At 43.2% G+C, this 27,772-nt stretch overlaps 1 protein-coding gene across 1 annotated transcript in view; it reads left to right on the top strand.

Moving 5' to 3' along the window:
• The window catches only part of PLPP2 (phospholipid phosphatase 2), a 46,724-nt gene that overhangs the window by 8,193 nt on the left and 10,759 nt on the right, over positions 1 to 27,772 (top strand). The window contains exon 2 of the mRNA XM_060688560.2: positions 26,203 to 26,354. Within this exon, the coding sequence (XP_060544543.1) occupies positions 26,203 to 26,354 (152 nt within the window). The remainder of the gene's footprint in view (positions 1 to 26,202; positions 26,355 to 27,772) is intronic.

Here is a 27,772-nt window from a genome sequence, read left to right as displayed (position 1 = left end):
AGTGCTCCAGAATTGGAAGGCTTTGAGGCGATCCATTAAAAGAATGGATGTGCGGGTAAAGTGGTTGTTTTTTCTGCACAATTTGTATTTGGAAGTGGGTTCGTCTGTATTTTGGGACAAGAGTTGACGAGAAGGGAACAAGATTAGCCAAGCAGTCATTGGCATAAAGCTTAATTTATTCCCCTTTGGCTGGTTAATGCGAAGGACAAAAGGATTATGCCAGGAACTGAAACTCCTCATCCCAATTCCAGGAAGTTTTCGTTCGGTTCTCATCCAGCTTTTGAGATTTTTGGCAGAATTTCTCGACGGCTGTGCCTAGACCCTGCTAAAGGAGGCCAAGCAGTTTTTCTACTCCTGCCATCAGCAATCCAAGGGATTTTTTTTTACAGGTAGTCCTCAATTTACGACCACAATTGAGCCCACAATTTCTGTTGCCAAACGAGGAAATTTGTTAAGTGAGTTTGGCCCCGTTTTACGACATTTCCTTGCCACGTCTGTTAAGTGAATAGCTGCGGTTCTTCAATTAGTAACGCGGTTGTTAAGTGAATCTGGTTTTCCCCATGGACTTTGCTTGTCAGAAGGTCGTAAAATGAGATCACATCGCTCCGGGACACGGCAAGCTTTATAAATGTGAGTCAGTTGTCAAGCCTCCCAATTTTGATCGCCTAATCATGGGGATGCTGCGGTGGTCATAAATGTGAAAAACGATGATGAGTCACTTTTTTCACTTAACTTTGAATGGTCACTAAATGAACTGTCGTATGTCGAGGAGTACCTGTACTCCATCGGTATTTGCCGTTTCATTGAATTGGCTGCCGATTGTGTTTTTGAATTTCTTAAATGCTGAAATTTTACAGCTGAATATTGTGGATGGAAATTAATCCAGGAGAGAAGCAACCTGGAATTAAGGAGATACTTCCTAACAGTGAGGACAATTAACCAGTGGAACGACCTGCCATCAGAAGTTGTCGGTGCCTCCATCACTGGAGATTTTTAAGAAGAGACTCAACAACTATTTGTCTGAAATGGTATACGGCATCCTGCTTGAACAGGGGGCTGGACTAGAAGACCTCTAAGGTCCCTTCCAGCGCTATTCTGATTTATTGGTTGAACTTAAGCTTTGTTCTACAGTTTAGGTAATCCTCAACTTGTAACCATTCATTCAGTGACCATTTCAAGTTACAGCGGCAGTGCCGTTTTTCACGCTTAACAACCATTTGCAGCACCCCTGTGATCACGTGATCAAAATATCGGTGGCTCGCAACCGGTTCCTATTTGCGACGGTTGGAGTCTCCTGGGGTCACGTGATCCCCTTTTGCGACCATCTGAAAAGCCAAGTCCATGGGGAAACCAGATTCACTTAACAACCAATATCGCTAACTTAAGAACTGCAGCCATTTGCTTTAGAACCGTGGCAAGAAAGGTTGTAAAATGGAGCAAAACTGACTTCACTGTCTCGTTCAGCAACGGAAAATATGGGGGTGGTCCTTTGGGGCCCCAAAGTCTCCCCAAAAAAGTGTCACAACATAGCATAAATCTTCTCCTGAAGTAGCACCAGAGAGATCTCTTCTCAAGCCACTCATCCAGCTCTTTTCAAAATGATCCTTTCAGGCGTGTAAATGTATTTTGTCCGTTTAATATCATCCATTTAATTACCGTATCTCATCCTGCCTCTCTGGGCCTGGTGACTCAGAAGCCACTGACCTTTGAGCCGTTGAGCCTTGGCAACAGACTCGGGAACATGGGTGGCAGAGCCCTGAGGTTTGATCCCTTCACTTTTTGTACAGGGAGTCCTTGACTTACGGCCACGATTGGGGCCAAGGATTTCTCTTGCTAAACGAGGGAAATTGTTCACCGAGCAAGGCCCGATTTTACAAACCGTTTGCCCGCTCTCACTAAGCGAAGCACTGATGTTATTAAGTGAATCCCATGGACGTTAAGCGAATCTGGTTTCTCCCATTGGCTTTGTTTGTCAGAAGGTCACAAAAGGGGATCACGTGACCAGCGGTGGGTTTCACATTTTGTTACCACCGGTTTGCCGTGCGCAAATGTGCGCATCTTCTGTGCATGCCCCCAGCATCAAACGTGCCCAAATAGGATGGCATAGCACCTGGGCGGGCCCACCAATGATCTCCGCTACCGGTTCACTCGAACCAGTACGAACCGGGTGGGCGGGCCCACCAATGATCTCCGCTACCAGTTCACTCGAACCGGTACGAACCGGATGGGTGGGCCCACCAATGATCTCCATTACCGATTCACTCGAACTGGTATGAACTGGCACAAACCGGCTGAATACTATTTCTGCACATGTCTCCAGGACACAATAACCGTGATAAATATGAGTCAGTTGCTGAGCGTCTGTATTTTGATTGCGTGACCATGGAGATGCCGCATCGGTCGTAAGTGTGGAAAAACGGTCCTAAGTCACTTTTTGCGGTGCCGCTGTAACCCAGATTCACTTAACCAGGTTACTAACTTAACCAATGCTTGACGAAGGTGGCAAGAAAAATTGTAAAACGGGACCAAACTTACTTAACCGATTTGTCGCTTAAGCAACATAAATGTGTGGCTCAATTGTGGTCGTAAGTTGAGGACCACCTGTATAACTCATCGTCCCCATGGAAAAACTGGTCCTAACTTTTCAAACGTGAGCTTTGGAGAGAAAACTCCCAGTCGAAAATCTTGCTTGTTGAGCGGGGGTCAAAGCTGGTCAGGGTTGGGGTGCGGCTTGTTTATAACGCTGCGGAAAATGCCATTTAAGAGGCTCTTGTAGACACTTGATGGAGCAGCTTTGGAATGGAGAAATTCCACCTGGATTGAGCAACCTTTTTTCCTCCTTGTCAATCATCTCATTATTTTTATTTATTTTTATTTTTATTGGTATTTTTGTTTTGTTTTGAAGTTGGTGAAAGTTGTCGCACTTTCTAGATTTCTCCAGGCACTGATTCTTAAGAGGAAAGGGACGTAATACGCCTGGTCCTCAACTTACAACCATTTGCCCCATTTTGTGACCTTTTTTTGCCACCGTGGTTAAGTGAATTGCCAGCCAGTGAATTGGTCTCCGGGATTGGCAGCCCAGAGACTGGAATTGGTCCAAGGCATCATTTGATTTAGCTAACCAGGTTTAATTCATTGATAACATCTTAGCCAAGTTCCACCCTATCTGGATTGGCAATGTGGCTGCTTTTGAAAGGCCTGTATACCGGTAGTCCTCTACTTACAACAGTTCATTTAGTGACCGTTCAAAGTTACAACGGCACTGAAAATAGTGAGTTATGGCCGTTTGTCACAGTAACCACCTTTGTAGCATCCATCCATGATCATGTGATCAGAATTCAGATGCTTGGCAACTGATTCATACTTGTGACCAGGGGTGGGCTTGCTAAAAATTTTAGCAAGGGGTTCTCTGCCTGGTTGCTGGGTGGGTGTGATCATGGTGGGCATGGCCTAGTCGGCCTCCTGCACCACGGGGGGTGGGGGATTTTGCCCTCCCCAGGCTCCGGAGGCTTTCCTCAAACCTCCGAGAAGACGAAAATGGCCTCCCCAGGCTCCGGAGGCCCTCTGGAGGCCAGAAATGGAGAAATGGAAACTTTCAGTAGGCCTGTTTTTCGGCCTTCCCGAGCCTCCGCACGTGCCCTGCACTTACCTGAATCCAAAAGAGGCCGCATGGAGACTCCTGGGAAGGGCGGGGCAGGGTGGGCGGGGCCAGCCAGGAATGGGATTTGTGGGTTCTCCGAACTTCACAGAAACTTAGCTAGAGGTTCTCCCGAACCCCTATAAACCACCAGCAGCCCACCCCTGTTTATGACGGTTGCAGTGTCCCAGGGCCACATGACACGGTCCCCTTTTGCGACCTTCTGACAAACAAAGTCCATGGGGAAGGCCAGATTCATTTAACGGCCGTATTGCTAACTTAACAACTGCGGGGATTCACTTACCAACGGTGGCAAGAAAGGTCGTAGAATGGGCCGAAACTCACTTAACTTAACAAAACTCACTAAGTGAGACGCTTAGCAACAGAAATGTTGGGCTCATTTGTGGTCGTAAGTCGAGGGCTTCCTGTATATCAGCCGCTCTCTCTCTCTCTCTTTTTCTTTAGCCCCTCTTCGGTTTCTTTGAGTGAGGTTGGATGAGTCATATTTGAATGAGAAAAGGCAAACAAATTCTTCCCCAGCTTTGAGAAGAAATCCTTTTCCAACCTCTTAAAAGGCAGATCTGCAAACCCACCGTGGCTTCGGAGCAACCTCTGAGTTGCAGCCGAATCATTTCTCAGCAGAGGAAGAAAAATCGGTGGTAAAGGAGACTTTTATTGTAAGCAATTCCAGACCCAATTTCGGCTGCCTCTTTGTCCAAGAGAGCTGGAGGAAAAAAAAATCAATAAAATACTGCACTTGGAATGCCTCAGACATAATATAAGTGGGACCAGCACATACAATTAATGTGTTGCTGATAGAGAATATTTGTAGCTCCAGGTTGAACGGTGGGGTCCTAAGGTGCTCTCTAAGATGGGTTATTTTCTTGTAGACGTTTCATGACCCAGTTAGGTAATCTCATCAGTGCTAGAAGGTGTGGGTATGTGAAATAATACATAGTAGGGAGTGGGGTTTGTAAAGTGGAGGAGGAAAAGGATTGTAGGATCCTTGATGCTCTCTGGGCTTGGTGGTTGTTTTGAAGACGTTTCATGACCCAACTAGGTAACTGCATCAGTGTCAGGAGGGAGCAGTGTTAGAGGAAGAAGAGGACTGTAAGGTTCTTGGTGCTTTTTGCGTTTGGTTGCTTTCTTGCAGACATCTCATGACCCAACTAGGTAACCTCATCAGTGCTAGGAGACGTGTGTATATGAAATAATTCATTCCATTATTTAACTCTAAAGAATTAAAGATCCTAAGAATTATAGATGTAAGAGAGGTTACGTAAAGGGGTACGTAAAGTCCCCAAAACTTTAAAAAAGGGAATAACATGAAGACATTATTAGGTTCATAAGATATCCGTTCACGAAATAAATGGCGGTATTGCAGTTCATTTCAACAGCAAGGAGACCCCCCCCAAAAAATTGAACATACTGGTTTTGGGGTGGGGAGGAGATGCTCGCATTAAAATGTATGAACAAACCTGGGTGTTTTTTGTTTTTTTTTTTACTTTCTCTATACTTTCCTTCTTTCTTTGCTCCTGTCCTTCTTCTCTTTCTTGATTTAGCATCCAGCTCGTATTTTAAAGCTGCTTCCTGTCTCTTCTCCTTTGCCTTTAATGCATCAAGTTGATTGGATCTTTCTTTGCACAGCTGGAGATGCCCAGAATGGTAACTCATCCTGGATACCATAAATAGCCTTTTTAGAGCCTCTTTTGCTATAAGCATCCTTGGATTCTTTCTTGCTTGCTTGCTTTTTGTTCACTCTCATCCGTCATTTTATATTTTTTCTTTAATTTCTTTTTCTTTTTTCTTTCACTCTTGCTTTCTTTTTTTTCTATTTCTCTTTTTTCCTTTGTTTCTCTTTCTGTCTCTCTATTTGTTTTACTTTATTTCTTTTTTTTTTCTATTTCTCTGTTTTCCTTTCTTTCTCTCGCGCTCCCTTTCTTTTGTCTCTCTTTCCTTTTTTCCCTATTCTATTCCTCTCCCTATTTCTTTCTTTTCCCTATTTCCTTTCCCTTTCTGTCTCCTTTTCTCCTTTTTCTTCTTCTTTTTTCCTGTCTTTTATTCTTTCTCTCTCTCTCCCCCTCTGTTTCTCTTTCTCTTCGTTTCTTTTTCTTTTTTCCTTTCTTTCTCTTGTGTTCTTTCTTTTATCTCTCGCTTTCCTTCCTTTTTCTATTCCTCTCCCTATTTCTTTCTTTTCCCTATTTCCTTTCCCTTTCTCTCATTTTCTCTCCTTTCTCCTTTTTCATCTTCTTTTTTCCTGTCTTTTTTTTTTTTTTAATTTGATTTATATGCCGCCCTTCTCCGGAGACTCAGGGCGGCTTACAATGCGTTAAGCAATAGCCTTATTGTCTTTTATTCTTTCTCTCTCTCTTTCCCTCTCTGTTTCTCTTTCTCTTTGTTTCTTTTCTTTTTTCCTTTCTTTCTCTCGCACTCTTTTATCTCTCTCGCTTTCCTTTCTTTTTCTATTCCTCTCCCTATTTCTTTCTTTTTCTTTTCTTTTTCCTTTCCCTTCCTCTCACTTGCTGTCTCCTTTTCTTCTTTTTCTTCTTTTTTTCCTGTCTTTTCTTCTTTCTCTCTCTCTCTCTTTCTCTTTCCCTCTCTGTTTTTCTTTGTTTCTTTTTCTCTTTGTTTCTTTTTTTTTCCTTTTTCTTTCTTTCTTCCCCACCCCTTTCACGCACATAAACAATCCAATTTTGACCTGCTCCGCCCAGGGAAAAAATGGAAAGAGCCAACAGCCTTGTGTCCAAAATAGTGGTTTCCGACTCCGTAATTTTAAGAGTGCCCTTTAAAAAGAGCACCAAGGTTTTAATTTTCAGCAGTGGCCACCTCCGCTGCACATTTGTCCTGGACTTCTCACCCCTGCCACCTAAAATTGGGTTCCAATCAGGGGTGAAGGGTGACGTTACAGTGTTTTGGTTTAGACCCACATCTGGAACATCTGTATTTTTAGTCAGGGAACAGATTAGTACACCAAGGAGAGCTTAAAATGGCCCTGTAACTTAGAATTTCCTTTGTTTTCCTGTGTGCGATGCGTATGCAGGCTCTAAATATAAATCCACACTTTAGGAAAGAGGCATCTATTTTGGAATCACCTGCAGGGCAGAGCAAATCACAGAGGTTCTCTGTGGGAGAGAAAGAAATTATAAATATCTTTTTGTGGCCAACTTCTGAGAATCAAGAGGCCATGCAGATAGTCCTCGACTTACAACAGTTCATTTAGTGACTATTTAAAATTTACAGCAGCACTGGGAAAAGGGACTTCTGATCATTTTTCACATTTAGGACCGTTGCCTGCATCCCTGTGGTCCTGCGATCAAAATATACAGACGCTTGGCAGCTGATTCGTATTTATGACGATTGCAGCATCCAGGGGTCAAATGATCACTCTTTTTTTTTTTAATTTATTTATTTATTTATTGGTTCAATTTATATGCCGCCCTTCTCCGGAGACTCAGGGCGGCTTACAATGCGTTAAGCAATAGCCGTCATACTTTTATATATACCTGCTTAGTAGGGCTTTTTGCGACCTCCTGACAAGCAAAGTCAACGGGGAAACCGGATTCACTTAACAACCGGGTTACTAAATTAACAACTGCAGTGATTTGCTTAGGGACTGTAGCAAGAAATGTTATAAAACGGCCCAAAACTCACTTAATAAATGTTCCACTTTGCAAATAGAAATGTTGGGCTCAGTTGTGGTCGTAAGTCGAGAACTTATTTATTTAGCGTATGGTTGGTCACACAAAGTATTAAAACACTTCATTTTTACAGGTTAAAAACAATTAAAACAATAAAAAAACAGTAAGAAAACCTAAAAGGAAAACAGAGATAACATTTCAAAGTTTAATGTCGAGTTTGGAGATCCAGAGTCGAGAAATACCTGTACTTCACAGCACAGAACCAGTACAGAAAATATTCTTGGGGTGTCTTGGGAATAAAACCCCATCACGTCCACAGATTTGAGAAGCATACATGGGATTGTAGTTTAGCTTATGGAACTTCTCGCCACAAGATCTGGAGTTCTCTTAAGTCCATAGCAGAGTGGCCAAAGATCCCTGCATTCAGCCTCCATTTTGGGTCAGCATGGAGAGAAGCCACAGAGAATATTGGACTAGGATTCCCACTGGGGAATTCTGGGAGTTGAAATCCACATGTCTTAAGGTAGCCAAGGTTAAGGAAAACTGCTGACCAGGGAATTCTGGGAGTTGAAGTCCTCACATGTTAAGATGGCCAAGATTGAGAAGCACTGCTGGTTGGGGAATTCTGGGAGTTGAAGTCCTCACATGTTAAGATGGCCAAGATTGAGAAGCACTGCTGACCAGGGAATTCTGGGAGTTGAAGTCCTCACATGTTAAGATGGCCAAGATTGAGAAGCACTGCTGACCAGGGAATTCTGGGAGTTGAAGTCCTCACATGTTAAGATGGCCAAGATTGAGAAACACTACTGGTTGGGGAATTCTGGGAGTTGAAGTCCTCACATGTTAAGATGGCCAAGATTGAGAAGCACTGCTGACCAGGGAATTCTGGGAGTTGAAGTCCTCACATGTTAAGATGGCCAAGATTGAGAAGCACTGCTGGTTGGGGAATTCTGGGAGTTGAAGTCCTCGCATGTTAAGATGGCCAAGATTGAGAAGCACTGCTGACCAGGGAATTCTGGGAGTTGAAGTCCTCACATGTTAAGATGGCCAAGATTGAGAAGCACTGCTGACCAGGGAATTCTGGGAGTTGAAGTCCTCACATGTTAAGATGGCCAAGATTGAGAAACACTACTGGTTGGGGAATTCTGGGAGTTGAAGTCCTCACATGTTAAGATGGCCAAGATTGAAAAGCACTGCTGACCAGGGAATTCTGGGAGTTGAAGTCCTCACATGTTAAGATGGCCAAGATTGAGAAGCACTGCTGACCAGGGAATTCTGGGAGTTGAAGTCCTCACATGTTAAGATGGCCAAGATTGAGAAGCACTGCTGACCAGGGAATTCTGAGAGTTGAAGTCCTCACATGTTAAGATGGCCAAGATTGAAAAGCACTGCTGACCAGGGAATTCTGGGAGTTGAAGTCCTCACATGTTAAGATGGCCAAGATTGAGAAGCACTGCTGACCAGGGAATTCTGAGAGTTGAAGTCCTCACATGTTAAGATGGCCAAGGTTGAGAAGCACTGCTGGTTGGGGAATTCTGGGAGTTGAAGTCCTCAGATGGCCAAGATTGAGAAGCACTGCTGACCAGGGAACTCTGGGAGTTGAAGTCCTCACATGTTAAGATGGCCAAGGTTGAGAAGCACTGCTGGTTGGGGAATTCTGGGAGTTGAAGTCCTCACATGTTAAGATAGCCAAGATTGAGAAACAACAAGTAACAACATGAAATTTTATACAGGAAAGCTAAGAATACATTTTTAACATTCATGAGGGGAGGCTGAATTTTGTCCCAGTATAAAATGTGTATTTCAGCTCTCTTCCAACACTTTGCAAAGCAGGGCATAAATTTAGGGGTTCAGGCAAGACAGGCCCGTTCTGATGTTGGCGCTGTTCATTGCAACTGATTAAAATCCTGTTTGTCTGCCCCACACATGCAGGCCTCACAGAAAATTAGAAATAAATACCTATTTTTTTCTCTCTCTCTCTCTCACTCTCTCTTTGGTCGGACATCAAAGGGAAATTAATTCTTCCCCTGTGTTGCAACTCTTCCATCTTGCCTGTAAAACCGGTTAGGTGACTTTTAGTGAGGTCAGCAGGAACTTTAGCACAAAGGCTAAGGGCGCACTTCAATAAAGGTGTGTTGGAAGGTTTAAAGTACACAACTGTAATTGCAGAAGGGTCCCATGTTTGAAGATGTTCGGCTCAGGAAATTGCTGGCTCCTTCCCATTTCTTTACCAGGCGGTCCTGGATTTACGACCGTTCACTTAGTGACCGCTTGAAGTTCAAAAAGCATTGAGAACAGTGACTTCTGACCATTTATTCACACTTAACAACCGTCGCAGCATCCTCGCGGTCGCGTGATCAAAGCTCAGGCGCTCGGCACTTGCCTTGTATTTATGACGGTTGCAACATCCTCGGGTGTTATTTATTAGTTCAATTTATATGCCACCCTTCTCCGAAGACTCAGGGCGGCTTACAATGCACTTATAGCAATAGCCTTCATTCTTTTGTATATACCTGCTTATTTAGGGCTTTTGCCCCCCCCCCAAGCGGTGTTTCTACAAAGTCAGCTTATTGCCCCCACAATCCGGGTCCTCAATTTACCTACCTCGGAAGGATGGAAGGCTGAGTCAACCTTGAGCCTGGTGAGATTTGACCTCGCACAAATTGCAGGCAGCTGGCAGCTAAGTGCTACAATAACAGCACTTAGTCCGCTGCACCACCAAGGCTCTCGTGTGATCTCCTTTTGCGACCTTCTGACGAGCAGAATCAATGGGGAAGCCAGATCCACTTAACAACCATGCTACTAACGTCACAACTACAGTGGTTCAATTTACAGCTATGTTACTGCTCAACTAAGAAGAGCAGTGATTCGCTTAGCAACTCGTCTTCTTTTAATTGACCCCATAATCCCTTGCGGAGTGGAGTCTGAGCAGTGGTGAAATCCTCCACGGATTGCCACCGGGTTGCTGCCGGCACATGCACACTGCACGCCAAACACATGCTCTGCATGGAAAAAGGAGGCTTGGGAAGGTAAGTAGAACAGTGTGGGGTGGGGAACCAGCTGTGCCGCGTGATTTAGATTTGCTAGAAAGCAAGATTTCCTGCTTTCTAGCGGATATAAATCATGCGGCACAGCTGATCGTCGGAAATACCGGTTCAGACAAACCGGTAGCTTTTTTTTTTTACTATTGGTTCGCCTGAACCGATGCGAACCGGTAGCATTTCACCACTGGGTCTCAGCAACTGAATGGAGCTGAGTGTTTACTGCCCTTCCTGTCGCCAATGCGGAGTTTTGTTCAGCAGATATATTCTCATTTTGTGCCCAGAGAGAGAAATATCTGCCTCTACCTAGGTTTGAACTCACGGCCTCCCGATTGTGAGGCTGAGGGCTCCACCTCTGGGCCACCGCACCACTCGACTCACTTAACAACTGTGATATCAAAAGTCGTAACGTGGGGCAAAGCTCACTTCACCACTGTCTCACTTAGCCACAGAAATTTTGGGCTCAGTTGCAGTCGTAAGTGAAAGACTACCTATATAGCAGGTCACTTCTGAATGTCTGAACCCTCATCTCTTCTTCGCTGGCTTGTTCAGGCAAATAACTCTCGAAATGCAAATTGCAATCTGAGGAGTGTTGGAATATGCAGAGTTTAAAAAGAAATGGCTTCTTTTTAAAAAAGTGATTTCTTTAACCCCAATGTAGGGTTGCCTAATCTGATGCTATCTGAGCAAATATTTGAACTGGGCTTTCCTGCTTTGTCACTATAATCCAAAGTTCCTTGGAGCGGTTGGGAGATTGATTGATCAATGTAATTGATTGATAGTGTAATTGACATCAATCAGTATCCTTAAGCTGATTGAATCAGTCCAAACAATCGTCCACTGTAGTGTGCCATGTGTCCAGTCAGATGCTTAAGCAAGCCCCCAAACGGGGCCTAAACATTGCTTCTCCTACCCCCACATTGATGGATCTTGAGAACTTTAAGGTAGACTGCTCCTGTGCAGGAATAACAGAATAACAGAGTTGGAAGGGAATTGAAGGTTTTTTGTCCAACCTCTTGCTTAAGCAGGAAATCCTATACCATTTAAGAAGATGGTTGTCCAATCTCTTCTTCAAAACTTCCAGTATTGGAGCATTCACAACTTCTGGAGGCAAGTTGTTCCACTGGTTAATTGTTCTAACTGTCAGGAAATTCCTCCTTAGTTCTAGATTGCTTCTCTCCTCGATTAGTTTCGATCCATCGCTTCTTGTCCTGCCTTTGGGTGCTTTGGAGAATAGTTTGACCCCCTCTTCTTTGGGGCAGCCCCACAAATATTGGAAGACTGCTATCATGTCTCTTCTAGTCCTTCTTTTCATCAAAGTAGACATACCCAATTCCAGCAACTGTTCTTTATATGTTTGAGCCTCCAGTCCACTCATCATCTTTGTTGCCCTTCTCTACACTCTTTTCTAGAGTCTCAACATCTTTTTATTATTATTTATTTATGTATTTATTTATTAATGAGATTTATATGCCGCCCTATCTCCAGCCGGACTCAGGGCGGCTCACAACAGTTAAGAAACATCTAATAAAAAGTTAAACAATTAAATCCAAAGCTCATAATTTAACAGTTAAAAGTACAATTAAGACTAAACAAGTTAAAATTAAATTAGAATTAAAACCCCATCAGTCCAGGTGCCATCCAAATACGATGCCATCCAAAACTGGATGCAATATTCCAAGTGTGGCCTTACCAAGGCATTATAAAGTGGTATTAACACTTCGCATGATCTTGATTCTCTCCCTCTGTTTTTGCAGCCCAGAAGTGTGTTGGCTTTTTTGGCTGCTGCTGCACACGGCTGGCTCGTATTTAAATGATTGTCCACTAAAGACTCGAACACCCTTCTGACAGTTACTACTATTGAGTCAGGTGCCACGTATTCTACACCTGCGCATAGAATAAAGCTTTCTTAGCTGCTGTTCTCAAATGTACTTGGCATCTGACACTATTGTGTATTCTCTGGGTGGTTGACAATAGTTGTTATGCTGTTGGAGGCTGGCAAGACACAGTTGTTAACGAAGTTATTTTGAAGCAATGGATTTAAGCACGAATAAACTCAAATGAAATCCTGGAAGACCAGTGAAGAGCAAACACAGTCCCAGTATTCAAAAATACTACGGAGGACCTTAGAAACGGTAGACAATTTCTGTGTTAAGTGTTGTGACCCAGAATAGCTGAGAATTAACTCATTCTCAGCGTAGTCCAAGCTAATTCAAATCAAATTCTTCATAACGCAATTCTTCTGGAGGCCTTATCACCAACCTTGGTCTACTGTGGCAAACTGCCAAAGGCTTCTCTTGGCAAAAGTTCAGAAGCAGAAGACGCCAACAAGAAATAAATGCAGCAAGACAAGAAACAAATCTATCAACGTTGTTTTCCAACAAAGAGCCCAAGAGCCGTTGCTGGTCTTTTAAGCCTTATGGGAGGGGCCAATCATCTCTTGGCCTTACTCCCGAGTTGTCCTTTTTGCTTTAGCTGCTCTTGCCTCCTGGCAGCTCTTCTCATGTGTGCACTAGGAACAGGCTCCTCCTGTTCCTCTGCCTCTCTGCTGTCAGCCTCTGGAGGCTCCGGAGTCCGTACATCACTCCCCGATGGCCCTGGCCCCATCTCTGCCTCCGACGCAGAGCCCTCATCCGGGCCTTCCTCAGCCTCCAGGACTGGCCCATGTTCTTCCTCGGCCTCCTCACTGTCCGACTCCGCTGCCAGCTCCACAGGCTGCTGGCGGACCACAACACTAAGATTCAGGAACAGGTTGTTAAATAGCATGTCTGGGAGCACCAGGGCCGGATTTTCCTATAGGCTAACTAGGCTTCAGCCTAGGGCCTCAAGATCAAGAGGGGCCTACATTCAAATTGTTAGCAAAATTAAAATTACACTTTCACTATAGGTGAAAGGGCCTCATAAGTGAAATAGCCTAGGGCCTCTTTTCATCTAAATCCGGCCCTGGGGAGCACATAAAACCGCCATTTCTCAAAGCCAATATGGATTTATCAGGAACAATTCAAGTCAAAAGTGGATTCTTAAACTTCTTAGACTCTAATGTCATTCCAGTCCTTGTTTGCTATCAATTCTTTTTCTGTGATAAAACGGGCTACAGGTAGTCCTCGGCTTACGATCCCAAAGTTTCTGTTGCCGAATGAAATATTTATTGAGTGAATTTTGCCCCATTTTACGACTTTTCTTGCCACAGTTGTTAAGTGAATTACTATAGTTGTTAAGTTGGCAACATGGTTGTTAAGTGAATCTGGCTTCCCCCGTTGACTTTGCTTGTTAGAAGGTCACAAAAGGAGATCATGTGACCCCGGGACACTGCAGCTGTCATAGTAGTAGCAATAGCAATTATTATTTTATTATTTATTTATTAATTTTATTTCTATACCGCCCTTCTCCCGAAGGACTCAGGGCGGTGTACAGCCTGATTAAAAGCACAAAGACAGACAAAGTTTAAAAATAATTAAAATTATTAAATAATTGACTCAATTATAAAACCCCCAAATTTAAAATCCCATATTTAAAACCAATTAAAATCTTTACATTGATAGCCTGGCCTGGCAGAACAACAAGGTTTTGAGGGCACAGCGAAATACACTTATTTACACTTAATTAGACTTATATTCCGTTTCATAGTGCTTTTACAGCCCTCTCTAAGCGGTTTACAGAGTCAGCCTCTTGCCCCCAACAATCTGGGTCCTCATTTTACCCACCTCGGAAGGATAGAAGGCTGAGTCAACCTTGAACCTGGTGAGATTTGAACTGCCAAATTGCAGTCAGCCGGCAGTCAGCAGAAGTAGCTTGCAGTACTGCACTCTAACCACTGCGCCACCGAAGCTCATAAATATGATCCAGTTGCCAAGTGTCTGGATTTTGATCAGGTGACCATGGGGATGCTACAATGGTCTTAAGTGTGAAAAATAGTCATAACTCACTTTTTTCAATGATGTTATAACTTTAAACAGTCACTAAACGAACTGTTATAAGTCAAGGGCTATTTGTACTTTAGTAGAGCAAGGGAATGCTGTGGATGCAGTATATCTTGATTCGCTAAAAGCAATATTCTTAAGGGAGAGACAAATACATGTGGGAACATTGCAACCCATAGAGTTTGCAAATGATAGAACAGCCACATCCCCAGGTTCTGTATAAATCAGGGGTGGGCAAATATGGCCCCTTTATGTCCTGTGGACTTCAACTCCCAGAATTCCTGATCCAGCTTGGCTGTCTCAGAAATTCTGGGAGTTGAAGTCCACAGGTTGTAAAAGGGCCACAGTTGCCCACCCCTGGTATAAATGCTTCTGCTTTGATCTGGTGTCAGCCCTGCAACGTAGGCCAGGCAGGAAACAGCAAGCAATACAGATAGTCCTCGAATTACAACTACAATTGAGCTCCAAATTTCCATTGCTAAGCCAGACAGCTGAGTGAATTTTGCCCCATTTTGCAACCTTTCTTGACCCAGCTGTTAAGTGAATCACTGCAGTTATGAAATTAGTAACGTCGTTATTAAGTGAATCTGGCTTCCCCATTGACTTTGCTTGTCAGAAAGTCACAAAAGTGGATCACTTGACCCCAGGACACTACATCCGTCATAAATACATGCCAGGTGCCAAGCATCTGAATTTTGATCAGGTGGCCATGCTGCAACGGTCGTAAGTGTGAAAAACCGGTCGTAAGAGTTTTCTTTCTCATGCTTTCTTTTTTTTCCTGGGCTAAATTCATGGTTTTTTTTGCTGGGGACTCCCAAGTGGGACAGATTGGCTGACCGTTTTAAGAATGAAATCCCAACCCAAAATGATAATTTGAGCCAGACTTGAATCCTGGCCCAAATCAAACCAGAGACTGTTCAGCTGTGACAAGTATCAGTTCTGCATTCGAAAAGTGGAAGAGAGACGCAGGCCTCGATGCGAGGTTCTACAGACAGACGTTCCCATCTCATATGAGTCAACGGGGAGCTGCAGCAGCTAAAAAGGCCAACGCAATCCTTGGTTGCATTAAATAGCAGCTTAATGATAATATTCTTCACTGGGTGGAGTGCCTTTTAAAAAGGGCAGAAAGAAAAGGTGAGGTCAGAAAGGGAGAATATTACAGAGTATGAAGGTGTCTTTTTAATGTTCTTAGGTGGACCACACAGAGTTCAAGCAAACACAGATGTGCTGATATAACTTTATTATAAGGCTATATTAACCGAGAGGCAGTTTGGTGTAATGCTCAAGACATTAGGGCAAAAACCAGGGGACAGCGAGTTCTAGTCCTGCCTTAGGCATGAATGCTAGTTGGGTGATTTAGGGCCCATCACCAGGAGATGGTGAGTTCTAGTCCTAGTTTAGGCATGAAAGCTGGGTGGGTGATTTAGGGCCCATCACCAGGAGATGGTGAGTTCTAGTCCTAGTTTAGGCAGGAAAGCTGGTTGGGTGATTTAGGGCCCATCACCAGGAGATGATGAGTTCTAGTCCTATCTTAGGCATGAAAGCTGGTTGGGTGACTTAGGACCCATCACCAGGAGATAGTGAGTTCTAGTCCTAGTTTAGGCATGAAAGCTGGTTGGGTGATTTAGGGCCCATCACCAGGAGATGGTGAGTTCTAGTCCTATCTTAGGCATGAAAGCTGGTTGGGTGATTTAGGACCCATCACCAGGAGATAGTGAGTTCTAGTCCTAGTTTAGGCATGAAAGCTGGTTGGGTGACTTAGGGCCCATCACCAGGAGATGGTGAGTTCTAGTCCTAGTTTAGGCATGAAAGCTGGTTGGGTGACTTAGGGCCCATCACCAGGAGATAGTGAGTTCTAGTCCTAGTTTAGGCATGAAAGCTGGTTGGGTGATTTAGGGCCCATCACCAGGAGATGGTGAGTTCTAGTCCTATCTTAGGCATGAAAGCTGGTTGGGTGACTTAGGACCCATCACCAGGAGATGGTGAGTTCTAGTCCTATCTTAGGCATGAAAGCTGGTTGGGTGACTTAGGGCCCATCACCAGGAGATGGTGAGTTCTAGTCCTAGTTTAGGCATGAAAGCTGGTTGGGTGACTTAGGGCCCATCACCAGGAGTCCTCCTCCCGCTGCGAACCGGTAATAAAGGTAAGTGGAAACCACCCCTGAACCACGGTACTAACTTAACAACTGCAGCAATTCACTTAACAACCGTGGCAAGAAAAGTCGGAAACCAGGGCAAAATTCGCTTAACCCCGTCTCGCCTAGCGACACAAATGCTGGGCTCTGTTGTGGTCGTAAGTCAAGGACTACCTATATTTCTGCCCACGGTGGAGGGTAAAAACCCTTGGTTAAACAGACGCAAAGCGTGACCTAAAGCTGGTTTGTTTCACGTCTCCCAGTCTTTTCTTCAGCCATCCGACCCATCAGCTTTGCATAAGGATGCCGAGAGAGCGTGTAATTTGCTTAAGCGAGCTGGATAGGGGGATATAATTAGATCTGTCACTCCTTTTGAAAAGATTGGTGGGTGCCCTTGAGGATTTGCACAGATTGAGCTGTGGCTGGGAACAGCAAGATTCTGCATTCCGAGTTGAATTATTAAAAAATTCAGCCGGAATGAGATCACGACAGCCGCGTTCCTGAATTTATTTTTGAACTAAGAATTGGGTAGAGTAGAGTAGAGTAGAGGGGAGGGGAGGGAGAATAGAATAGAATAGAATAGAATAGAATAGAATAGAATAGAATAGAATAGAATAGAATAGAATAGAATAGAATAGAATAGAATAGAATAGAATAGAATAACAGAGTTGGAAGGGACCTTGGAGGTCTTCTAGTCCAACCTCCTACACCACTTCAGACAAATGGTTATCCAACATCATCTTAAAAACTTCCGATGTTAGAGCGTTCACAACTTCTGGAGGCAAGTTGTTCCACTGATTAATGGTTCTAACTGTCAGGAAATTTCTCCTTAGTTCTAAATTGCTTCTCTCCTTGATTAGTTTCCACCCATTGCTTCTTGTCCTGCCCTCAGGGGCTTTGGAGAATAGCTTGACTCCCTCTTCTTTGTGGCAGCCCCCGAGATATTGGAAGACTGCTATCATGTCTCTTCTAGTCCTTCTTTTCATTAGACTAGACATACCCAATTCCTGCAACCGTTCTTCATATGTTTTAGCCTCCAGTCCCCTCATCATCTTGGTTGCTCTTCTCTGCACTCTTTCTAAAGTCTCAGCATCTTTTTTACATTGTGGCCACCAAAACTGAATGCAGTATTCCAAGTGTGGCCTTACCAAGACATTATAAAGTGGTATTAACACTTCACGTGATCTTAATAGAATAGAATAGAATAGAATAGAATAGAATAGAATAGAATAGAATAGAATAGAATAGAATAGAATAGAATAGAATAGAATAGAATAGAATAGAATTCTTTATTGGCCAAGTGTGATTGGATACACAAGGAATTTGTCTTCAGTGCATAAGCTCTCAGTATATAAAAGATATAAGTGATAAATCATGATCCTAGTCATCATAAATGCATTCATCGCGAATGTATAAACATAAGAGTATCAGAAATTGTGGGGAATAATATAGTATATAATATATTATTCCCCACAGCAAAGAGAAGCAGAGATGATCAAAACTGGTTCTTTTATCGAAAGAAAAAGAATATCTCTAATCTTGTTTCTATTTTGAAATTGCTTCCGGATCTTGTGCTTGCGATGAAAAAAAAATGAAACTCTGATTTTGTTTTTGCCAATTAGATAGGTTGATTGTTATAGAAATGGCTTGTATGTACTGTTGTGTAAAAATAAAAAGTTGTGGTTGTGATGTTATCTTCTGTGCTAAAGAGGGTAGGACGTTTAGTGCCTTTTTTCCTTTTGTTTCTCTCTTTACACCATTTTTTTTCCTTTTCCCTCCCCCTCCTCCTAGGTTTCTACTCCTTTTTTTGAATTTCTCTTTGTGTTTGATATTTTGATAAACCAATAACAAGTTACACACACACACCCCAAAAAAATATCAAAGATTGTGATAGGGAGCCAGATTGGCGAGCATTTTATGATAGCTGCTGGAGTGTGATATGCAACCGATATCCCAAATCTCTGCAAAATGATTAATTCAGCCCTCCTGCCATTGTGTTTCTGGTTGAGAATTTTTATCGACGGATCAAATCAATCATCGGAATCTCGTGGTTTCCACTCGCAAGGCTGCAAAAATAGCAAAATATTCTGTAAATATTTTGCCCAGGAGACGCAGGGACCCGTATTATCTGAAAGTGGCTTGATTAAATTAATAAAGAAAAATGCTCCTGTTTGACAGTCTTCTTGATGGAATCAGGAGTTTATTTGTTTTAAATCTTTTGAGAAAACCACAGGGGAGAAAAATTACATTGGAATGCACCCTAATATAGAAAAGAATTCTGCAGAAAAGTTTTAAGTGTGCTCAGTCAGCAAACTCTTAAGCAGAATTGCCCAAAACGGGGTAAAATGTTATATGGGCTACTTAATTTTCAGCACAGGACGGACCACAGATAGCTTCCTAAAATGTCCAGATTCCTGAAATGTGGGTTGTGGTGGAGTTGTGCAGCTTCTGGGGAGAAAACATGGCAGGACTTTAATTTTATTAATTCATTCAGATTCTACGCCAGCATTTTGCCATAGTTGGCTTGGAGAATCTCAATAAAACTAACAAGTTTTTTTTTCTTTTAAATGGATGTCCAGTGTGAAGACTGTTCCTTATATAAGTAAAACAGTTTGTATGTGCAAAGGAACACCCACATACTTAAAACAACAGAGACGTCAACAAATTCCCTAAAAGGAATGGAAAACTGAGATGGAGGAAAAATTAAAAGGAGGTTTTTGGTTTAAGACCATCCATGCTACTGAATTTCTGAATTTTACTGCAGGACCAAGCCAGATGGACTGACGCTTCCGGATTCAACAGACCGCCTTTTAGAGCAAATCAATATATCCATCAAAAGATTTCAAAGTGAATTTCTTTGCTACATAATTTTTTTTTTTTGTATTAGAGGTTTTGAATAGAAGATAACAAAAACTAAAGCAAAGAAGAAAGTAAAGGGAAAAAAGGAAAACACAGTACAAAAAGAAACAATAAAGACAAATAGAAATTTCCAGTTTTCTTTGCAACAAATGCAATAGAATTGCAAAGTTATCTCTTACTTTAGAATGACAAATCACTTTTCTGTTATCCATTTTTTTTTTCAAATTACCAAAACCACAAGTGCATTTATTTCTGTTCCATGCAAAAAGTCAATCAGAGTTTTCATAAATTTAGTCAGTCATAAATTTAGCTATTGCCTTTAATCAAATAAGTTAGTTTAGCCATTTTGAGTGAGAAAAAGAGAGCCCAAACATAATTATGTACAGTACAGGCAGTGCTCGACTTAACAACCATAATTGAGTCTCGAATTATGGACGTAACTCATGCAGGTCGTTAAGCAGGCCATCACTTGATTTTATATTTTTTTTGCAGTGTTCGTTAAACAAATCATTAAGTGGTCATTAAGTGAATTCCTTGCTCATTGTTCATCATTCATTTTTTGCTGGACCGAAAGTTAACACCGGTTTCCAGGAAAAAGTGTCGTAAATTGTGGTTACTTGACTGTGGGATGCTACAAATGGTCATTTGGCCGAGTACCCAAAATGTGATCATGTGTGGATGCATGGACCTCTTTATTTCCCAACTATGATGAGAATTAAAAGACTGCCTGCTTTTCTTTGGGCTGTGCTTTGATTTCCAGGTCTCAGAATTCATACAGGCTATATTGTAGGGATGGACTTCAGCTTCCAAAATTCCCAAATGTGGCAGCTTTAAGAGGGGTGGGCTTCAACTCCTAGCATTCCCAAATGTGGCAGCTTTAAGAGGGGTGGGCTTCAACTCCTAGCATTCCCAAATGTGGCAGCTTTAAGAGGGGTGGGCTTCAACTCCCAGAATTCTCAAATGTAATTTTAAGGGGGGTGGACTTCAGCTCCCAATATTCTCAATCAAGACAGCTTTAAGAGGGGTGGGCTTCAGCTCCTAGCATTCCCAAATGTGGCAGCTTTAAGAGGGGTGGGCTTCAACTCCCAGAATTCTCAAATGTAATTTTAAAAGGGGTGGACTTCAGCTCCCAATATTCTCAATCAAGACAGCTTTAAGAGGGGTGGGCTTCAGGTCCTAGCATTCCCAAATGTGGCAGCTTTAAGAGAGGTGGGCTTCAACTCCCAGAATTCTCAAATGTGGTAATTTTAAGAGGAGTGGACTTCAGCTCCCAGCATTCTCAATCAAGGCAGCTTTAAGAGGGGTGGGCTTCAACCCCTAGGAGTCTCAAATGTGGCAGCTTTAAGAGGAGTAGAATTCAATTCCCAGGATTCCCCATCCAGCATGGCTAGCTGAGGAATTCTGGGAGTTGAAGTCCACAGGTCCTAAAGTCGCCATGTTTGAGATACCAGGTTAAAAACCAGAGATCCTGAGTTCTAATTCTGCCTTAGTTATGAAGCCAACTTGAAGACTCTGGGCCTGTCCCTCTCTCTCTTCTCCCCAGGGGGGAGAAGAAGAGAAGGGTAAAACCACTTCCGAAATTTATTGGCAAGAAAACAACAGGGACTTGTATACCCTATTGTTATCTGGAAGGACACCTCACACACATAAACCCAAAACATGTTTTCAGTCAAAAGCGCCTAGGAGGCAGGCTAATAATATGTAGGAAAATGTATCATTAACCTACATTTTTTTCCCTCCGAGAACCAGTTTGGTGCAGTAATTAAAGGCCCCAGGCTAGAGACCAGGAGGATGCGAGTTCAAATTCTGCCTCAGGCACGAAGCCAGCTGGGTGACCTTGGGCCAGTCACTCACTCACTCGGCCCTGGGAAAAAGACGTTAAAGGAAAACAACATCCCAAAATGATGCCAAGAAAACTTCAGGGACTTGTCCAAGCTATTCGCCAAATATTAAGATTAATTTATTGTGTGACCTACTTCGGCTTTCTGGGAACACAATTTTCCCCGCAAAAGTCTGCATGGCCCCGACTTTCCTAGCTTTCAGGAAAAGGGGGATTTTTTCTCCTGTGTGTGGGGTTTTGTTTTGTTTTTTTAACATTTTGGTGTGCTATCTTGAGCTGTTGTACAATTATAGGTAGTCCTCCACTTATGACCACAATTGAGCCCCACATTTCTGTTGCTAAGCAGGACAGTTCTTAACGAGAGTTGCACCCTGTTTTATGACCTTTTTTTTTTTTTTTTTTGCCACAGTTGTTAAGTAAATCTAGCTTAACTCTGCTTCTTGGAAACCAGCCGAGAAGGTCGCAAAAGAGTGATCACACAACCCCAGGACACTGAAACCGTCATAAATATGAACCGGTTTCCAAGCATCCAAATTTTGATCATGGGGATACTGGTCATGAATAATTTTTTTTCAGTGCTGAATGACACAGAACAGTCACTAAATGAAATATTGTAAGTCTAAATTTTTTAAAAAAAAATTGTTAAAGCAATTTGTAAGTCTAAATTTTAAAAAAAAAATTGTTAAAGCACCTGAGGGCAGGACAAGAAGCAACGGATGGAAACTAATCAAGGAGAGAAGCAACCGGGAATTAAGGAGAAATTTCCTGACAGTGAGGACAAATAACTAGTGGAACAGATGTTGTGGGTGCTTCATCATTGGAGGTTTTTTAAGAAGAGACTGGACAGTCACTTGCCTGAAATGGCATAGAGTACCCTACTTAAGCAGGGGGTTGGACTAGAAGACCTCCAGGGTCCCTTCCAACTCTATTCTGATTGATTGGTTGATTATTACCTGTACATCAGACTTATTAAATTTCTATGCTGCCATCTCACTTGGCAAAGTGATTCTGGGCGGGTTACAATTAAAACCATAAATATAAAAACACGTAAAGTACTTTTTAAAAACATTAAATACAGTGATAAAGAGCAAAAAGCAAGATCGGTACATAGTACAGGTAGTCCTCGACGTACGACCCCAATGGAGCCCAGAATTTCTGTTGCTAAGTGAGACAGTAAATTTTTGTCCCGTTGTATGACCTTTTTGGCCACAGCGGTTAAGTGAATCACTGCGGTTGTTCCGTTAGTCACACGGTGGTGAAGTGAATCTGGTTCCCCCCGTTGATTTTACCCGTCAGAAGGTCGCAAAGGGGGATCACGTGACACTGCAACCGTCATAAATACGAGTCAGTTGCCAAGCATCTGAATTTTGATCACATGACCATGGGGATGCTGTAACAGTCGGAAGTATGAAAAACAATCATAAGTCACCTTTTTCAGTGCCATTGTAACTTTGAACGGCCACTAAGTGGTGTAGGGTTTCCTGCCTGGGCAGCGGGTTGGACTAGAAGACCTCCAAGGTCCCTTCCAACTCTGTTATTCTATTCTATTCTATTCTATTCTATTCTATTCTATTCTATTCTATTCTATTCTATACGAACTGTTGTAAGTCGAGGTTTAGAGTCTTTCTCTGCTTAGAAGCCACAAGACACGACGACAATGGTGAAAAAAAGAGGAATTTTTGTCAATGTGACAGCAGAATGGAAGCAAAAAAGGCTTAAAAAATTTATACGATCCGAAGGGAAACTGCAGCATTCTCTGGCTTAAAGGACATTATAAAGGTTTTGATTTGATGGAGAGAGAAAAAAACGGAAAAAATTGCACATGGCCGGCAATCAAAAGGGTTACATTATGGAAAAAATCTCCTCATTCGTCCCTAGAATTATTGGCACATTAGGCAGAAAAAAATTAAATAGTTTTACATAAACTATACCAATGTGGATTTTTTTGTTGTTGCTGAGAACATAATATATTTGATGAAATTGTTTGGATAATTCTAGGTTGCTCTCTGGAATTTGAGCTTCCCAAAAACTTCAGTGGAAGATATGATCAGTTTGGTTTCTGTTATACCATTAAAAATATTGTAAGTTACGGTTGAAAAGAAAGGAATATGATGTTTGTTTCTTACTGATATCCTGGCTTTATTTTTTTTACCATAACTCAAAGTAGCAAACGTATCCAAACACATCTTCCTCCTCCTCCTCCTCCTCCTCCTCTCCCCAAAACAACAACCTTGTGAGGTGTGTTGGGTCGAGAGAGAGTGACTGGTCCAAAGTCACTTCAAACGGTCACTAAATGAACTGTTGTAAGTCGAGGACTACCTGGGTTTAATTACCAAATTATAATCCTCCACTTACAACTGTTTGTTTAGAAGAAGTAATAAAAAAAAATCTTAGATTGTGCAGAAATGAATAGATTAACTCTGATGATTAAAGATAGAGAAGACTCAGAATATTTTAAAATATGGAATGATTTTTATTATTGGTTGGAGAAGAGATATAAATGATTAATTATACAAGTATGGAAAAATATGTGATGAGTTGAATATTATGTTAGTGATGAATTGGTATTGTGGAGTGGATAAGGATCCAGATAGAAGTAATGACAACTATACAGAAGAAGAAAGAAATTTTGGAAGATAACACCGAGATGTCACAGGGAAGAGGAAACTGATGTATTAAATGTTTGTTTGTCTAAAACATAAAAAACTTAAAAAAAACAACAACAACTGTTTGTTTAGTGGCTGCCCGAAGTTACAATGGCCCTGACAAAAGTCACATATGATCATTTTTCACACTTACGACCATGGCAGTATTCCATGGTTATATGATCAAAATTCAAATACTAACTGGTCCGTATTTATGACGGTCTCAGTATCCCGGGATCATGTGATCCCTTTTGCAACTTTCTGACCAGCAAAGTCAATGTGGGAAGCCAGATTTATTTAACAACCGTGCAACTAACTTAACAATGGCAGTGATTCACTTAACAACTGTGGCAAGGAAGATTGTAAAATGGGTCAAAACTCACTTTAACAAATGTCTCGCTCAGCAACAGAAATTTTCAGTTCAAGTCGAGGATGACCTATATTAGTGAGTGGGTGGGAAACAGAGGCAGTATTCAGCCGGTTTGGACCAGTTCACCTGAACCGGTAGCGGAAATCGCGGGTGGGCCCGCCCACCTACCCTGGCTCTACGCGATCCTATTTAGCCACGTTTTTGAGCCTGGGTGTATGCGTGGAAGGTGCGTGAGTGAAGCGCACGCACGGAAGGCCGGGAGAATACGCAGAAAGCAGATGCTCACGGCGAACCGGTAGTAACATAATATGAAACCCATTGCTGGTGGGAAACTAGACAAACTGTGAATGTTATATATTTGACCATATTTATATTACTTTCAAGACTACCTATACAGCCTTGTGTGCAAAAAAACATGTTTTTTTCCTCTCTTTGCAAGAACAGATTTAGCTGGTTCAATTCCACAGAAGAGTTTCTCTCGCTCCTAAACCAGAAGACGAAAATATTTTAACGGGTTGTCCCAAAAGTGTTTTTTTTCAAGGGGCAACTGGACTTTCTGGTGATTGTTTTTTTAAGACATTTCGCTTCTCATCCATGAAAAGTCTTCAGTTCTGACTGGATGGTGGGGAATGGAAGGATTTATACTCCTTGCAGACAGCTGGTCATTTGCATTCTTTTAGTGGGTCGTTCTAGGGACTTCCTCTGCATAACAACGGCAGCTACTGACTGGATATCCAAACTCGACATTAAACTTTGAAATGTTATTTCTGTTTTCCTTTTAGGTTTTCTTACTGCTTTTTTATTGTTTTAATTGTTTTTAACCTGTAAAAATGAAGTGTTTTAATACTGTGTGTGACCAACCATACGCTAAATAAAATAAGCGGGTCGTTAGGGTCACCTAACGGGTCATCTGTGTCCTCAGGGTCACCTGAGTGGTGCAAATGGGTATGGAGCCTTCATGGAACTTCTTGTTGTGGTCCACCAGCAGTCTGCGGAGCTGGCAGCAGAATCGGACAGTGAGGAGGCTGGGGAGGAACTTGGGCCAGTCCTGGAGTCTGGGGAAGGCCTGGATGAGGGCTCTGCGTCGGAGGCAGAGATGGGGCCAGGGCCATCTGGGAGTGATGTGCGGACTCCGGAGCCCCCAGAGTCAGACAGCAGAGAGACAGAGGAACAGGAGGAGCCTGTTCCTAGTGCGCGTATGGGCAGAGCTGCCAGAAGGCACAAACAGTTAAAACTAAAGGGACAACTCGGGAGTAAGGCCTGGAGACGATTAGCCCCTTCCATAAGGCTTAAAAGAGGAGCAAAGGCACGTGGGCCCTTTGCAGGAAAGCAACATTGTTAATTCTGTTCCCAGTCGGCATCTCTTTGATTCTGGAATCCGTGTGGCTTTGCCAAGTAGGTCTTTGACAGCTTGTCAAGGGAGATAAAGGTTGGTGATTATCCCGAAGGACTTTTTGCAACTAATTGGGACTCAGCTGTGAATGAACATAATTCACAGCTGTTGCAATAAAAGAGGTTTTGGGGACTACTCGTGTTTTAATGACTCGGCCCTCTAAAATAGAATAGAATAGAATAACAGAGTTGGAAGGGACCTTGGAGGTCTTCTAGTCCAACCCCCTCGCTTAGTCAGGAAACCCTACACCACTTCAGACACAGGGTTATCCAACATCAAAGAATGCAAATGCCCAGCTGTCTGCAAGGAGTATAAATCCTTCCATTCCCCACCATCCAATCAGAACTGAAGAAGCTTCTTGGAGGAGAAGCGAAACATCTTCAAAGAAAAACCAGAAAGTCCAATTGCCTCTTGAGGGGGAAAAAAAAATCTTGAGGGGGAAAAAAAATCACCTTCTGGAAAAACCATGATCTGGATGACTGAGAATCTCCATAGAGATTTTAATGGGTTGTTTTGCAGATGGAAAGGTTAAACTCTGCCAGAAAGTGTGAAGGACAGTTTCTTTGGTGCATAAACAACCTGTGTCCAGGTAACAAAAAACAGCTGTTGCGGAGAATACATTGATTTATGTAGCTTGCCTGAGCAGGGATGGATGTGACGGCAGAGTTGGCAAGGAGACCTATTGAATCTTGTGTCTTTTTTTTTTTTTTCTTCTTCTCTTGCAGCCTCACTTCCTTTCGCCATCCTGACCTTGGTGAATTCTCCCTACAAACGAGGTTTCTACTGTGAGGACACTTCCATCCGTTATCCGTACAAGCCGGACACCATTACACATGGGGTGATGGCTGGGGTGACTATTCCCTGCACCGTTTTTATAGTAAGACCGATGTTTGTTTGTTTGTTTTTTCTCCTCTTCTTCTTGTGCCATATCCATTATCGGACGTTGACGATCACGGCTGGCGATCCTATTTTTATCAACAGCCGCACGAAAAAGCGCTGTTTCACCAATTTCGTTGTATACATGATGTACAATGACAATAAAGGCTATCCTACTATTGAGTTTTGTCTAAATCAGGGGTCGGCAACCTTAAACACTCAAAGAGCCACTTGGACCCGTTTCCTACAGAAAAAAAAAACACACCAGGAGCCACAAAACCTGGGTGGGCGTGGCCAACTCGATGTCACTCAATCCCACCTAGCCACGCCTACCAGCCACAAAACTATTCTCTATGTCTCTCTCTCCCCCCTCTGTGTTGTGGCCCGTCAGCGGCCTGTGCGGATTGTAGCTGATTCCGACAACGAGGAGGCTGGTGTGTGCTGCGTCAGCAGCCTGTGCAGCTGGCGCTCGAGTCGGACAGTGAGGAGCCTGGAGAAGATGTGGTGCCAGAGGCGGGGATTCAGCCAGGGCCTTCAGAACCTCCAGAAGCTCCTTTAAGTGAAGAGGACGAAGAGGAGGAGCCTCTTCTCGATGCACGGGCGCGCAGAGCTGCCAAAAGGCAGGAGTGGCTCCTCAGGAGGAGGTCTCCTCGAGAGTAAGGCTTGGGGCTAATTGGCCACTCACTTAGCCTATTTAAGAAGGAACGCCACTTGCAACAAGCTGTAGAGAACAACTTCAGTTCACTCTCCTTCGCGTCTGCAAAATTGCTTCTGGGCTTTCTGCCAACTCTAGTAAGACTGTGATTACCTTATCTTAGAATTCTGGTAGGCTGTTAAGACAGTTCATTAACAGCCTTTGAATGATAAAGACTTAAGTTATTTGAGTAAAATAAGCTTTGTATAGAGTTGGTGTGTGCTGCGTTCTTTGGGGTGCATAGCTGGGGCTGAACACTGTCTCTCCCTCTCTTCCCCTCTCTCACTCCCTCTCTGTGTATCACTCTGTATGTCTCTCTCTCTCTCTGTGTGTGTATGTGTGTCTCCCCCCTCCCTTCAGGCGACCATCCTCCTCCTCCTCCCCCTTCCTCTTGTAACTCCCTGGCCAGCTGTGGCTGAGCCGGGAGCGTTCGTACATACAGGGAGACTCCAGACTGAAGTGGCAGGAAGCGAAGGCTGCCTTATGTGCAAGGCAGGTACAGGGCAGCTTCCCTCCTGCATTCTCCGGCGACCCTCTTCCCCCTCCTCCTCTCAGGATGCCCCAGCCGGCTGTGGCTGAGTCGGGAGCTGCGCATGGGCGGGGAGACCCTCCTCAAGTGAGTGCCAAAGCTCAGGAAAGGTGCGCTCGGGGCAGGCAGCAGCTCGCTTAAGGAGGGTCTCTCCAGGCATGCGCACTCCCAGCTCAGCCACAGCCACCCACGGGGT

This window comes from Pantherophis guttatus, chromosome 1 (assembly GCF_059756535.1).
Source record: "Pantherophis guttatus breed Tessera chromosome 1, ASM5975653v1, whole genome shotgun sequence".
NCBI lineage: Eukaryota > Metazoa > Chordata > Lepidosauria > Squamata > Colubridae > Pantherophis > Pantherophis guttatus.
The sequence above is the reverse complement of the archived record's forward strand: the minus strand, read 5'-3'. Positions and strand labels throughout refer to the sequence as shown.